Source organism: Trematomus bernacchii, unplaced genomic scaffold (genome assembly GCF_902827165.1).
Source record: "Trematomus bernacchii unplaced genomic scaffold, fTreBer1.1, whole genome shotgun sequence".
Taxonomy (NCBI): Eukaryota; Metazoa; Chordata; class Actinopteri; order Perciformes; family Nototheniidae; genus Trematomus; species Trematomus bernacchii.
This window is the reverse complement of record NW_022987607.1, coordinates 2,354,920-2,368,499: the sequence shown is the minus strand read 5'-3', so window position 1 is coordinate 2,368,499 and position 13,580 is coordinate 2,354,920. Positions and strand designations below refer to the sequence as shown.

General features: G+C 40.1%; 1 protein-coding gene across 1 annotated transcript in view; it reads right to left on the bottom strand.

Annotated features, from left to right (window-relative positions):
- Nucleotides 1-13,580, bottom strand: part of LOC117482858 (AT-rich interactive domain-containing protein 1A-like) — a 62,172-nt gene that overhangs the window by 9,155 nt on the left and 39,437 nt on the right. The window contains 2 exon segments of the mRNA XM_034131083.1: nt 10,735-10,778; nt 11,166-11,282. Of these exon segments, the coding sequence (XP_033986974.1) occupies nt 10,735-10,778; nt 11,166-11,282 (161 nt within the window).

Below are 13,580 nucleotides of genomic sequence, written 5' to 3'. Positions count from 1 at the left end.
GATGGATGGATGGATGGATAGATGGACGGATGGACGGATAGATGGATAGATGGATATATACTTTATTGATTGATACAATTTGGGAAATTCTTTCGTCACAGTTAACTGTTGTAATAATAATAATAATAAAGTAAATATCTCCAACAAAAAAAGGAATTCTGATCTGATTCTCTGTGTAAGGGTAACACACAAACACAGCTGTGTGTGGAGCTAACAGGGAGCAATGGGGGGGATGAAGGAAGGGTAATGGGTGAGGAAGAAGGGGGGAGTGATTGCTGTGAATAATGGGGAGATGGTGTGTGCATGGGGGGCCTTTTGTAGAGATCACAATAGTAGCAGGGTTAGCAGGGCGGCACACAGATGCCCGGGTGAGACAGGCAGCTGCCCAGAAAGGTGAGGGATGCTGGGTAGGGAGGGTGGAGGATGGGGGGGTGTGGAAGAGGGTGAGGAAGAGGAGGGTGAGGATGTCACACAGGCTTGGGGAGTAACGGATGAGGTAATCAGGATACAAAAAGAACTAACTGTAATATCTAATAATAAGTTATCAGATTACTGTTAAAAATGTTATAACACAGATATTGATTGTACTACGCGTTTTGGGTTTCTTTTGTAGATAAGTGTCTTTAAAAAAATATATTTAGTTTTTAATAATCATTTTATTTTCAATCTTCTCTCACTTATTTCCTTATGTTACAAAAATCCGTCTGAGCTTAAACAGCGTTAGTAAACTATTACTGTTACGACATTTCTGTTATAACATAAATCTTGTTTTCTGAGGTTACATTGCTACATGCACTTAACTAAGAAACATCTCATTGTTTACAGTGTAAGTATTCAAAATAAATTGAGAATACTTACAGGATTACAGTGTTTTAATACATTTTAAATTACATTGGTTGACATGTAACTAGTTATTGTAACAGATTACATTTTCTTAAAGTAACCCTCTTACTGTCACAAACATATAGAGGGCGCTACCAAAGCAGGAGGATTAACCACGGAGAGACGTTTTTTAAAATGTTCTTATTAATGTTATATTAATTTACTATCAGCAATATCCTGCACAATAATCCATAACTCAATCTAACTTTTTCTATTGTCGTGTTATTTTCTAGTTCATGTTTAAAAAGTACATTCATTTCCTTGTAAAGGGAAACATGTTATTCTTTATTCTTTATCAGAATGTTTGTTTAGATTGTACTTTGGGCAATACTGTATGTCATTTTGGTCATGCCAATAAAGCTATTTGATTTAAATTGAAAGAGGGGAGGGTATATAGAGGTTATTTCATAGAGTGAGAGTTAATTTCATTGTGAGGTTGCTTTCATCCATCCAGCGAGAGAAAGCAGAGAGAACGAACAGTGCTGCAGTCAGCCTCAGTCTTTGTGCCTGCAAAACTAGCTCAGCCCAGCAGAAATGGAGGCAGAGGGGAGGGTGTGTGTGTGTGTGTGTGTGTGTGTGTGTGTGTGTGTGTGTGTGTGTGTTTGTGTGTGTGTGTGTGTGTGTGGTGTGTGTGTGTGTGTGTGTGAACGAGCCAAAGTGTTCTCTGTGAGCAAAACAGGGCTAGGTTTTTCACGCTGGGAAACAATTCCACTGAATGCAAACAACACACTTTGTCAGCAGATTGCATTTTCTCAAGTACATTATATTAAAAATCACACAGAGGAGAAAGAAAGAAAGGAAAGGAAAGGGTGAGACAGAGAGAGAGAGAAAGAGAGAGAGGGGGAGAGCAACAGACGAGCTAGAGGTAGGGACGGGACGGAGGGTGAGAGTGAGCGAGCGAACAAAAAAGAGAGAAGCCCTGGAACGTGAATAAAAACGTTCGCTGAACACAGGAAGCTAACGGCCCCCAGAATAGCAACAGGAACCAGCCCGGACTCTGAGTAAACGTCAAAACAAAGGCTGCTCGGCGTTATGAAAGCTGATTTACTGAGAGGAGAAGAGAGAGAAGGGGGAGGGGGGGAGGCAGCAAGGGAGGGAAAGAGAAAACAGAAACAGGAACGAGAGGCAGAGAGTGAATATATATATATATATATATATATATATAATATATATATATAATATATATATATCATATATAATATATTCATAAAAAACAGATAGAATGCAGCAGAAAAACAGAGTTATATTGCAGAGAGGGGGAGGGTTGGGAGAGAGAAAAGTGGGCCGGGCTTCCGTCAGGATGATTGCTCCAGAGCTATGTCGCAAAAAACAAGCTTAGCTGCAGCAGCAGAAGAGAGGGCTGGGCTGAGCGGGGGAGAAAAGATGGGGGAGAAAGTGGGGGAGGAGGAGTTGATCAGCAACGAGACTGGAAGATCCCTCGGTTCCAGATCAGGAGACTCGGCTCATAACATTAAAGTGTCATTAAGGAGGGGAGGGGTGGGGGGGGTTGATTTGTTGTGAAGTGGGTGGCCCCTGAGCTTTAAAAATGCACCGGGTAGAAGTGAATGTATGAATAAAGGAGGGGGAAATTTAAGGGAATATTTTAAGGGGAGAAAACTCGGACGAAAACGGAGGATTTTTTTGCTTATTAAGGAATAAAAGTAGACTGATGGAAGCAAACACATTTTGAGAAGGGAGAGTTGAACGGGGGATATTTTAAGGGATATTTTAAGGGGAGAAACTCGGTCTAAACTAGGATTTTTTCGCTTATTCAATCAAGATTCAAGGCTTTATTGTCATGTGTACATAGCTACAGTGTAGATTATATCATGACAATCTTTCATGGCTCCTCCAACAGTTGCAACACAATAAAACAGATAAAATAGTTCAAGTATTGTAGTAGTTATTGTTTTATTAGTGTTATTTAATATTGTAGGTTATTGCCTGTACAGCACTTTGGTCACTGAAGGGTGTTTTAAATGTGCTATATAAATAAATAAAGATTGAGATTGAAGTAAATACAAATAAAATGGAATAGAAATAGTCTATATACAAGTAATATATAATATAGTAGCTTATTAAGGAAATAAAAGTAGACGGATGGAAAAGCAGGAAAGAATGTCCTTTTGTGTAGGGAGAGTTGAAGGGGCATATTTTGAGGTGAGATAACTAAACTAAGATTTTAAACTAATTAAAGAAACAAAAATCAACCAATAGAAAAGCTAGAATGCATGCCCTGAATCATTAAGAATACTCAACATAAAGAGGCCTCTTCTCTAAAGCATATTGTATTTTGTAAAAATGTAACCATCCAGGCATCTTCTCTAGAATGTATATATTTGATTATTTCTTAGAATCAGAGCATATGCCTCTCCTGTACTCCACATTATATATTTTTTTATTTCTTAAAATAAAAGCCCTGTCAAAGCAATTTCAGTGCGCATTAACCAAAAATGGCCAACTTTCAAAAGGCTTACTTAAAGGGGACCTATCATGCAAAATGCACTTTGTGATGTCTTTTATTCATCAATATGTGTCCCCGGTGTGTCAGGGAACTCATGCAGTGTCAGAAAATAAAACCCTCTCTCTTTTCCTCCGTACCCAAATCTCTAAAAACGGGGGAACAACGGAGCTGATCCAGATTTGCGTCCGATATGACGTAATATCTGAAATGTGGACCCACGGCCCTATCAGAAACATTGCTATCAGAAACAATGCCCGACTGTTTTGGACGTAATATGGTCGGTGTTTACATTAGCATCGCTAACACTCAGAGCTAACCCGTTTTTGTGTAGTTAAAGCACCAGATAGTGTTGAAAAGAAAGCATTTTTCAAGCCAAATATACTCCGATTCAAGCTTATTTCTAACCTTGATTACACAACGGCTAAAAATTAAGCATTTTCCAAATCTTTAAAGACTTTAGCAAACCCCTGAAAAGTGTTAAATTAAAGTACGGCTAAATAAAAAGGTACCACTCCATTACAGCATTGTTCACACATAAAGTAGACTAAACCCCTGGCTCTTCCTTCAAGATAAAGCCCCTCCAGATGAAGGGGTTTGGCGGTTTGCAAAAATAAATGTGTGTGTGTGTGTGTGTGTGTGTGTGACCTCTCGAGTCTGGAGCACATTCAGTCACATCAGAAAAGTAGAGCATTGTAACCAGTGGGCGGCTCTGAGTGGGATTAAGCTTCCAACTGGAGAAAGGAGGTACAAAAGACCTGGGGAAAAGGACAAGGAGGAGATTTGGGAAGCTGGTGGCGGTCGGGCGCTTATTCCCATGGGAGAACACAGAGAGGAAGTGTCATTTCCAGAGGGAGAATGAAAAGCCAGATACAGAGAAGAGCCTGATTCTAAAAAAGGGTATTATTATTATTCCTTTTAGCTAATAAAGACACTTGATTTTCGAGATCTAGAAGTATCTTGAGGAATGCCACATTGGTGTTGCCAACATAAAAGGACATTTTCCTAAAAATGACTTTAAAAAGGCATGTTTTCGTCACCATAATTACACAATTTCTCGAAGCCAGAATCTGTAAAAACTAAAATATTTGGCGGATTTTCCTGTTTCCAACCCCCTGTGATTGAATCACAAATCACAAACGCTTCTATCTTTGAAACATAATCAAACCTAAGCTTAAAAAGGGTATTTTTTCATCCAAATCGCTTTAATCCACATGTGTCATTTAAACTGTCGCAAAAAATACAACAGTTAGCACTAACCAGACTCTGTGAAAACTATTTAATTTTACACTCTCCAGCGCAACTGGGAAACGATGAATAACTGGGCTGAGACCAAGAGTCACGTGACTAAAATTCAGGGGAATTTCAAATGGCCTGCAGGCACATAGCACAGCGCTAAAGAGGTAGTAAGTATAGGTTGTTAAATGTTAATAATTTAATCTGTATAGCATGTGGAAACCCCATATTTTTCTACAATATTGGTAAGAAACATTGGGAAAAGGTTGTTTTGGGAATAGCCCTAATTCAGTTTATTCCCAACATTTTTGTTAAAATATCTTTTATGGCATTATAACTGTGTTTTAATGCACAAAAGGAATATTTGAGCACGTTTCCAAAGAGGTGCAGGACTAAAAAACCATCATCCCAATACCGATATTACTAAAATGACACCATGCATTAATGATTAAGTCCATAATATGGTGCATTGTGCTCTTAATTCATTTCCTTCTCCTAAAAAATGTCAATTTGTTATACGATTATACCTGTAAGAGCACACAGACTTGTACATTGTATCTAGGAATGCACAATAAATCAAAAATGTATTTAAAAAAACACAATATTGAAGCTGAAGAGATATTCAAGCCTCCCAATCAATTCCTGTTTTGATACAGGTCCTCATCATGATGCAAAAATTAACAATCCGTCCAATATTGTTAATCATATCCCAATTGTAAAATCAGTCAAAAATAATCCTGATAATTAGCTTAGCTTAGCTGCAGTTGCTTGTTGTGCCGTACTCACTGTCAGTTGTTTTAGATTAGCATCATGTCTACTATGTAAAGGAGGTTTCCACGTAGACAGCAGCAGCTCTGAAGAAGCGTCAGCGCGGTAAATACTCAACTGTTAAACTGTGCATTTGTGTCCTGGAGCAGAAACCAGTTCAACCTGCTCAGCTAGTTCCTCTCCGGCTGCCTTTCACTACCCCCCCTTCCACAAACCACTCCTCTTATCCGCAGACTTTTCTCAAACTGACTGTTGCTTCCTCTACCTGATTTCTTCCAGCCGGCACTGAGCCTCCTGTCCTCTTTTATTCCCACCTCAACAGACGCTGGGTTTTTAGCACCTGGCTAAAAACAGACCCATCTGTGCTGCGGATGTGTCTGGCTCCGAGTGTGAAGACACTAAAGAAGCTAGATGGCTGCTTACTTACCTCTCTGGATCGGGGTTTTTGTTCCAAGGCAGATTAAAATACAAATGTGTCTGTGAAAATCACTGCAGGTGCTTATAAAATAAACACCTTTTCCCATGTTAAATAAAACCAGGAGATGAGTAACACGCAAATCCCGGCAGGTGTGTTTTAAATGTGCTTTTCTTGACTTGGGGTGATACATATATGGTTAATTTAAAAGGTCTCCTATCATGCAAAATGTACTTTTTTATGTCTTTTATACATGAATATGTGTCCCCGGTGTGTCAGGGAACTCACGCAGCGTCAGAAAACAAAACCCTCTCTCTTTTCTCCGTACCCAAATCTCTAAAACGGGGGCTACAACGGAGCTGATCCAGATTTGCGTCCGATATGACGTAATATCTGAAATGTGGACCCACGGCCCTATCAGAAACGTTGCTATCAGAAACAATGCCCGACTGTTTTGGACGTAATATGGTCGGTGTTTACATTAGCATCGCTAACACTCAGAGCTAACCTGTACTGGAGAGCATGTGTGTGAAGAAGCAGGAAATAAAAAGGAACTCACCTTGTGGTATAACCGGCAAGAGAGAAAGCCTTTGAGCTCCATACTGTTTCAGAGAGAATCCTTGATAATCCATGATATGGCGTTTCATCACGGCAGTATTTAGTTTAGACAGTAGCTGCCGGGTCCCCCATGAGCTCAGACCCCTCCTTTTTTATTTTGTATCAATTTTTTTATAAAGCTTTATACATAAAATCAGCACTTTTGAAACAGGAAGTGAAATAGAGGGATATGAGGCATGGCTAGAATGGGTGATCTGTTTGGTATTTTGAGCAAAACACTTCATAGACATGTTTTTTATATTTTCTTATATATCTGAGACCTATGCTATTTCCTAAAAATAGCATGATAGGTGACCTTTAAGATTAACTACCCAACACTTCCTTTACTTAACCTTCACAGCTACTAACTGCAGTTATTATGTTCATTTATCCATCATTCAATGAGGAATAAATACAGGTAAGATAGAAAATGATACAAATGGATTTTGTAATGATGCATGCTAATGAGACAGGTAGAAACAAGCATGTTGGCTAGCTTAGAAATGCTAAGGGCTGGATACTGTTTGAGTTTTTTAATACACCAAAAGTGCCAAAACAATATTGAACTGTCAGTATTTCAAGGTCATACTTTTCTTTAACAACATATTTAAAATGTTATATATTATCTCCTAACAAAATCCTTTTCTTTATATTTTACTGAATTCATTTAATTATTTATTTTATTTTATTTAAATGCCTACAGTAATTTTTTCTTTTTTACGATCAGCCCTGCACCACGGAGGAAAGCGTCAGAAAGTCACCTGGAGTTAAAGAGAGCGGGGCTGCGTTGCGTGCATGGCTTTCTTCTGCAGGTAACGGGGAGAAGCGCTCTGGCGGCGGTCTCGTTCAGGATCCGAAAATAAAATTTAAATATTTTGCACACTTACTCCACTTATTCCTAGTGTGCCACTGGTTACGGTTGCCGACCCCTGGACTAGAGCAATATCCAAATCAGTGTTAGCACAATATTTGATGCAAAAATATCTTAATTGAGTATTGTTGAGCTGCAGAGAAGTCCGGGCCTTAAACAGCTATATTTATCATTTTCACTAATATTTTTCACTCATAAAAATTGAATAAATGTTTCTAAATCTTGCAGTTCTAGTCAAGTGTGTATTAGATGGAAAAATGCCATCTTGCATAATTTCTTAGGATTTCCCCGGCACAACAGATTCTCCTGGCATCGCCTCCTGACACCTGCAGGAGTCAGCTGTCAGCAGGAGGAAGAGGATCTCTACCTTAACCAGATTAATGTCTCTCACAGCCAATCACGAGGCGCCAATAGGGAATCCCCGTGAAGTCGGAGTGAGATAAATAAAAATAGCCCTGGCCTGGCAGCTCGGCCAATGGCTGAGCCTGCTGAGAGATGTATAAATAAATAAGAGAAATAAATAAAAGAGTAGGGAAACACATCCTGAGGGCATCCCCTTCTGGCATAGACACTCGTCCCTCCCTTCCTCTACATTCAATCACTCACACTATTCCAAGTTATTTGCTTGCACTCCCTCAATTCCCCCCCCCCCCCCCCCCCCCTCTCACTTTCATTCTCTCTCATTAATGATCTCATTTCTCACTCTCCTTCCCCGAGGCCCAGAACGAGGTTAGCTCCGCAGTCTGACCTATAAACAGAGCCATGGAAACTGCAACGTGTTACAGAGAGACACCTCTTTAACGGGTGGTGGATATTTGGGGAGGGGCTTCTCTCTCCCTTTTATTTAAACCAAGGGGCTATCAGACGCCATATTTACTTCATTTCAAACAATGTTTTTTCACACACAAATGTTTCTTTCCCTTAATTTCGCAATTTCTTCCCCGAACAAGTCAATAGAAACCCGGACTGCTCGAACACACTCAATATTAAAAGAAGCTTTATTGATCTTTTTGGGGGTTTTCCCTTTCTTGTCGTGTGTTGCAGGAATGTTGGCAGACTTCAGTAACATGTCACTGATTTAGCAGACAAGGGTAAACAGAGCTGGGGTTAAACCAGTCCAAAGTACTGACCTTTCTCTACTAAAGCACGCAATGTCCAAAGCAGATATCGCTCTAAAAGGCAGGATGTGTCCTTCCCTTGCTCTAAATAGGTTGTGAAGCTTTATTTAGAATGTTGGTAGTTCATTGATTGCAAAGTTGGCCCAAAAATCAAAATGTTATCCCATGTATCCAAATATTTTGATCATTCCTACTAATAATAATATCTTACTCCTGTAGGGTTACTTTTGCTATAAGATTTAATGGTACCACTTTACAATAAGACTACCCTTATAAAAGGGTTTACGAATAGTTTGTTATTCATTTATTAATTAGGTTGTGAACACTTTATAAATCATTAATAAGCTTTTATAAGACATGAGATAAACAGGGCAACTGTGACCGGTTGCTTGCCAAATAGTGAGCCCACATTTATCTGTACTGCTAAGCCTTATATTGGCTACCTAGCTTACTTCGTCTCCTTCATCAGCCAGCATCCTTGGTATCTGTTCCTCACTGAGTTGATTCTCGCTAAGTAGCCAATATAAGGCTTAGTCATCTTGCCAAATAGTGAGCCTGTGTTGATGTATGAAAACTATGTTAGAACTGGTTTATAAATGGTGCTTAATGATTAATCAAGTGTTTACAACCTAATTCATAACCTAACTATAAACCCTTTAGGAATCCTTTATAAGGGTAGTCTTATTGTAAAATGGTACCGATTTAATATATATAACATTATATATAATACCTTATTTCTTTTATACCTCATTGACATGTTGTCTCAAATACATTTGGCCGAGTAAAACCGTTGAAGATTATAATTTGGTTCTACTTACTTATACTTAAAGGTGGGGTAGGTAATTCACTTCAGAAATACTTTTTGTTATATTCCATGGAATGCTCTTAACATCCCGATAGCAATGAATAAATTAAATGCTTTGACAATAAATACATTAAAAAAATGTCATCTGTGGAAGCTGTGGCGCTGTAAAAAGCACGACCAATCATCTGAGCCGGCCCGGCTAAAATAACTGGATGGCCTGTCAGCCTTCCATCTGTGCACAAACTTATCTGGTGCCCTCATTGGTCATGTGCGCGTTCGTGTGTGTTGGAGGAGGGGCTCTGTAAGGCAGTCTGAAGGAAGGGGCAGATTTGTTTCGGCTGCGTACTTTCAAATTCTAGCGCACTCGAGCTGGTTTCTCCATTCTTACCTACCCTACCTTTAATAACATGTTTAAAAGACGCATTTAAAAGCATTTTTGAAGCGTTTCTGACATCCGCCATGTTTCACACATTCCACATTTTCTCCCAGACATATTTTATTCATAATTTATAATTATTCAATTTAACATTTCAAGCGCTATAGAGTGCCACGTCCTAAAACCCGGAAGTAAACTCCTTCTGGTTCCTTCGACAAAAACGCAATGCAATTTCTCCATAGGATTTTGGAAAATAGCTGGAAATAAGGTCTGTGGTTGAGACACATTGAAGAGACGGATCACGTTTTGTTCAGCCGGATAATATCCACATGTCTACCCTACTTTTATAATTTTCAAATCATAAATCTAGTCGCCAGAAGCAAAATGCTAACGTTATGCTATCAACAAACTACAGCAGGGTCGCTGCTTCAACGTCACGCCAACTTAAGATCCATATTCAAACATACAGATTCTAAATGGTACGAGTTGAAGCGTTTGTTTGAACAGTCTGCAGGAGGCAGGTACTTGCTTTCAAGCAGAACAGGGCAAACTAACTTCGAGGAGTGTTTACGTGTTCGGTGTAATGACGTACAACGGCCTCGACAACTTCTGTAGTCCTGTTCAGCCACTTGGTAACAACCATCGTTTTTCAGACACGTCAACTCTTCAGAAATCACCAGTGGGGTCACTGCTGATGGATTTAATGTCGTAGAACAAAACGTGATCCGTGTCTTCAATGCTTCTCAACCACTAAACCCTATGGAGAAATTGCATTGCTTTTTGTCGAAGGAACCGGAAGTGGTAAAAATGCTAGCTTACTTCCGGGTTTTAGGACGCGTCACTGTGGCACTCTATAACTGTGTATTTTGGAGATGCACATATCCATCGACCCAATATCGGTGTCAGTCGATATCCTCCTTGTTGACTGTCATTGATCTTTTGCCAAATCACACAGGATGACATTGACCTGTGTCAACGGACATGTTTATCTGCAGTGTTGTGTCTATTTCTTCCTTGTTGTTTCAGATATCTGCTCCCTGACCAGGGCTGGAATACTCAGCTGCTGATTCGTGATGTAAGAGGGCAACAGGTGTCGAGAGCACGTTATGTTTTTTGTTTTGGTTCGAGTGAGCAGCTGTTCAGAAAAATACGGCGATGCAAAAAGGCTGCGACGTTTGTCTTCGTTATGAAAACATGCGTCTGACCTGACATCAGTAATATACGTTTGGTTTTGTTCTCTAAATGTGGGCTTAATTGAAACACAAGAGCATGGTTTTCTATGATAAATAGCCTAATCTTTATTTGAATTTATTTATTTTACTTGTTATGTGTTTGACATGTTTTTATAGGAGTTATTTTATGAGATAATTCACGTGAAAGAAGCTTGTCCGATTGTTATGATTGGTGGACATTCAACGTGTTATGAAAGGCTTTTAAATTATGTTTTAGTCCAAATACATGAGCGTTTTTTCTACATATATAGCAAAATCAACTAAAGTGATCAAGAAAACAAGTGAATGAGATTTGCTACTTAGAAGGAGCCGTTTAGCATCGTCTGAATTGGCTTTAAATACATATTAAAAGGGCAAATCTTTAGGTTTTTGATGCCCATGAAACCCAGCTAAAAGGGTCTTACCGGCAGACTGGAGGGCCGCCCCTGCATGCTGTCCTCCTGGCTGCTTTTATTGGAAGCCATGGGCTGGTTGGAAGGAGGAGCGCTCGACTGAGAGCTGAACGAGTCCTGGGAAAGCTCCTGTTGTGGCGACAAGAAGGAGATAACATAATGTAAAACTATTAATCCAAATCAACGTAAAGCAAGCGTCGTTAACGGACGTTTTTCACTATAGCTTAAGTAAAGAGCAATGCTACACCTGACCGTATTTAATTTTGTCTTCATTTACATTATTTAATTGCTTTCTCTGTTCTTGTACACATCCCATATTCTATTGACATGTATATAGACGTTTTGCACTACTTTTTATTTTGTGTTTTTGTATATGTTGCATTGTTGGAGGAGCTCAGAGGCCTGTACTACGAAGCTGGATTTTCGCTTAGCGAGCTAACTTCAGGGAAAACTCTGGGTTTCCGGTCCTACGACGCTGGTTCTCTTCTTAGCGGGCTAGATCTCCATGGTAACTTATGCTGAACGGCTAACCTGGTCCGGAGCAGGTTAGGTTGCAGGCTAAGAGATCAACTCAGTGAAAGCACCGCCTGCTGACCAATCAGAGCTCAGTGTGCGGAGTTTAAAGCAATCAAGTCATATTACAGGAGGAAGGAAATACAGAAAAACTGCCGTTGCAGGAAAGACGGCAGGCACAAATCACTGACTGTGTGAACGTGAAAATGAATAGAATATCCCCTCCCATCTTCAGAGCAATCTGACTATTATAACATTAGCATTAAGAAAGCTTACTTAAATATCTGCCACAACATAAGTAACAGGATCAGAGTAACATTAAGTACAGTCCGCGGCACTGTGAGTGCAGACGTCGATGTGTCCCATTATCATTCATATCATATCACATCATAATGTATCATATATTTCCTTATCTGAGTCAGCTGAGCCGTATCTGGCCGTGCAACACTCACAGTGTCACATACTGTATGCAGAAGTATTATTTTAAGCAACACATTAAGTTGATGAAACACTCGAGTCAAATGTAATTAAAGTCAGATCGTGTCTTGGACGGGGCGGTGATATCATAAACCTGTTAATGTACGCATTCAAACGCTTTTTCTTTTACCAGCTGTATTCACCTTGCAGGTGCAGCTATGTGGCTTTGATCCTGGATAAAGTGTTTAAGTCATGGATGTTTAAAGTTTAACTTCTTCATATTTGTCCAATATTATAGTTGACTTTTCATTCGGGAAATATATGACGCTGCGCTGTCAGTACGCTTCTCCATGTTTGTGATTGGTCAAATGTTGCTAACCCCGCCCCTTTCATGTGAACGCGCACATAACTAGATAGGACACACCGGGCTTGAGTTAACGAGTTGATAACCAGCGTCGTAGGACCGCTTAGCGAGAGCGCGTTTGTTTTGGATTAGGTAAGCCGGGTAACTCAAACATATCCAGGGTCTGTTGAACCGGCTTCGTCGTACAGGCCTCAGTTCAAAGTTTAAAGAACATGGATAAACATTCATCTGATTGCATTTTGCTAATTATTTATCTAATATATCATATTCCATTTACTTGTATATAGACTCTTCTTGCACTATTTATATTTTATTTGTATTTACTTGCACATCTCCAAACATTCTCTTGGACTATTTTATCTGTTTTATTTGTTCCATGTCCTATATATATATATATATTCAGGTTGCTCTGTTGGAGGAGACTAACCCCGGGATTCCACCGGGTCCGTTTGCGCCGCGGTTTTGGTCCGACCTCCTCCAGCGTCAAACCCAACCGGGCGCGTTTCAGAAAGCGGAGCGTCTTGTGTGCCGGCTCGCAGTTTTTGTTGATTTGGGCATATTTCCTGGACAGGCTACTTTGTACAGACAAAGTTAATAATACTTTTAATATCCCAGTTATAAGCGACATTAATCAAAAATGTGTTGCTGTATTTTAGTGGTAAAAAAATGCATTCATCATCATAATTATTCTATATATATAATTTCCACAGTGCCTGTAAACCGGAGGAGAACGCTGGCATTTCTCCTCCTACTTGAAAGACTACGGAGGGATAGGGTCTGCAAAATGAGTTTATTTTGGGGATTGACTGGATGCTCTGACCGGTCCATTTCCTGCCCGGCGCTATGCAACGCCTCGCGTCACGTCGAAAATAGACCAGCCGCCTATTTTTAGCGGAGCCCAGCGCCGAGACGCTTCTGGGACGCTTCTGAGACGCTTCTGGGACGCTTCTGAGACGCTTCTGGGACGCTTCTGAGACGCTTCTGGGACGCTTCTGGGACGCTTCTGAGACGCTTCTGAGACGCTTCTGAGACTCTTCTGAGACGCTTCTGAGACGCTTCTGGGACGCTTCTGAGACGCTTCTGAGACGCTTCTGGGACTCTTCTGAGACGCTTCTGAGACGCTTCTGGCCGTA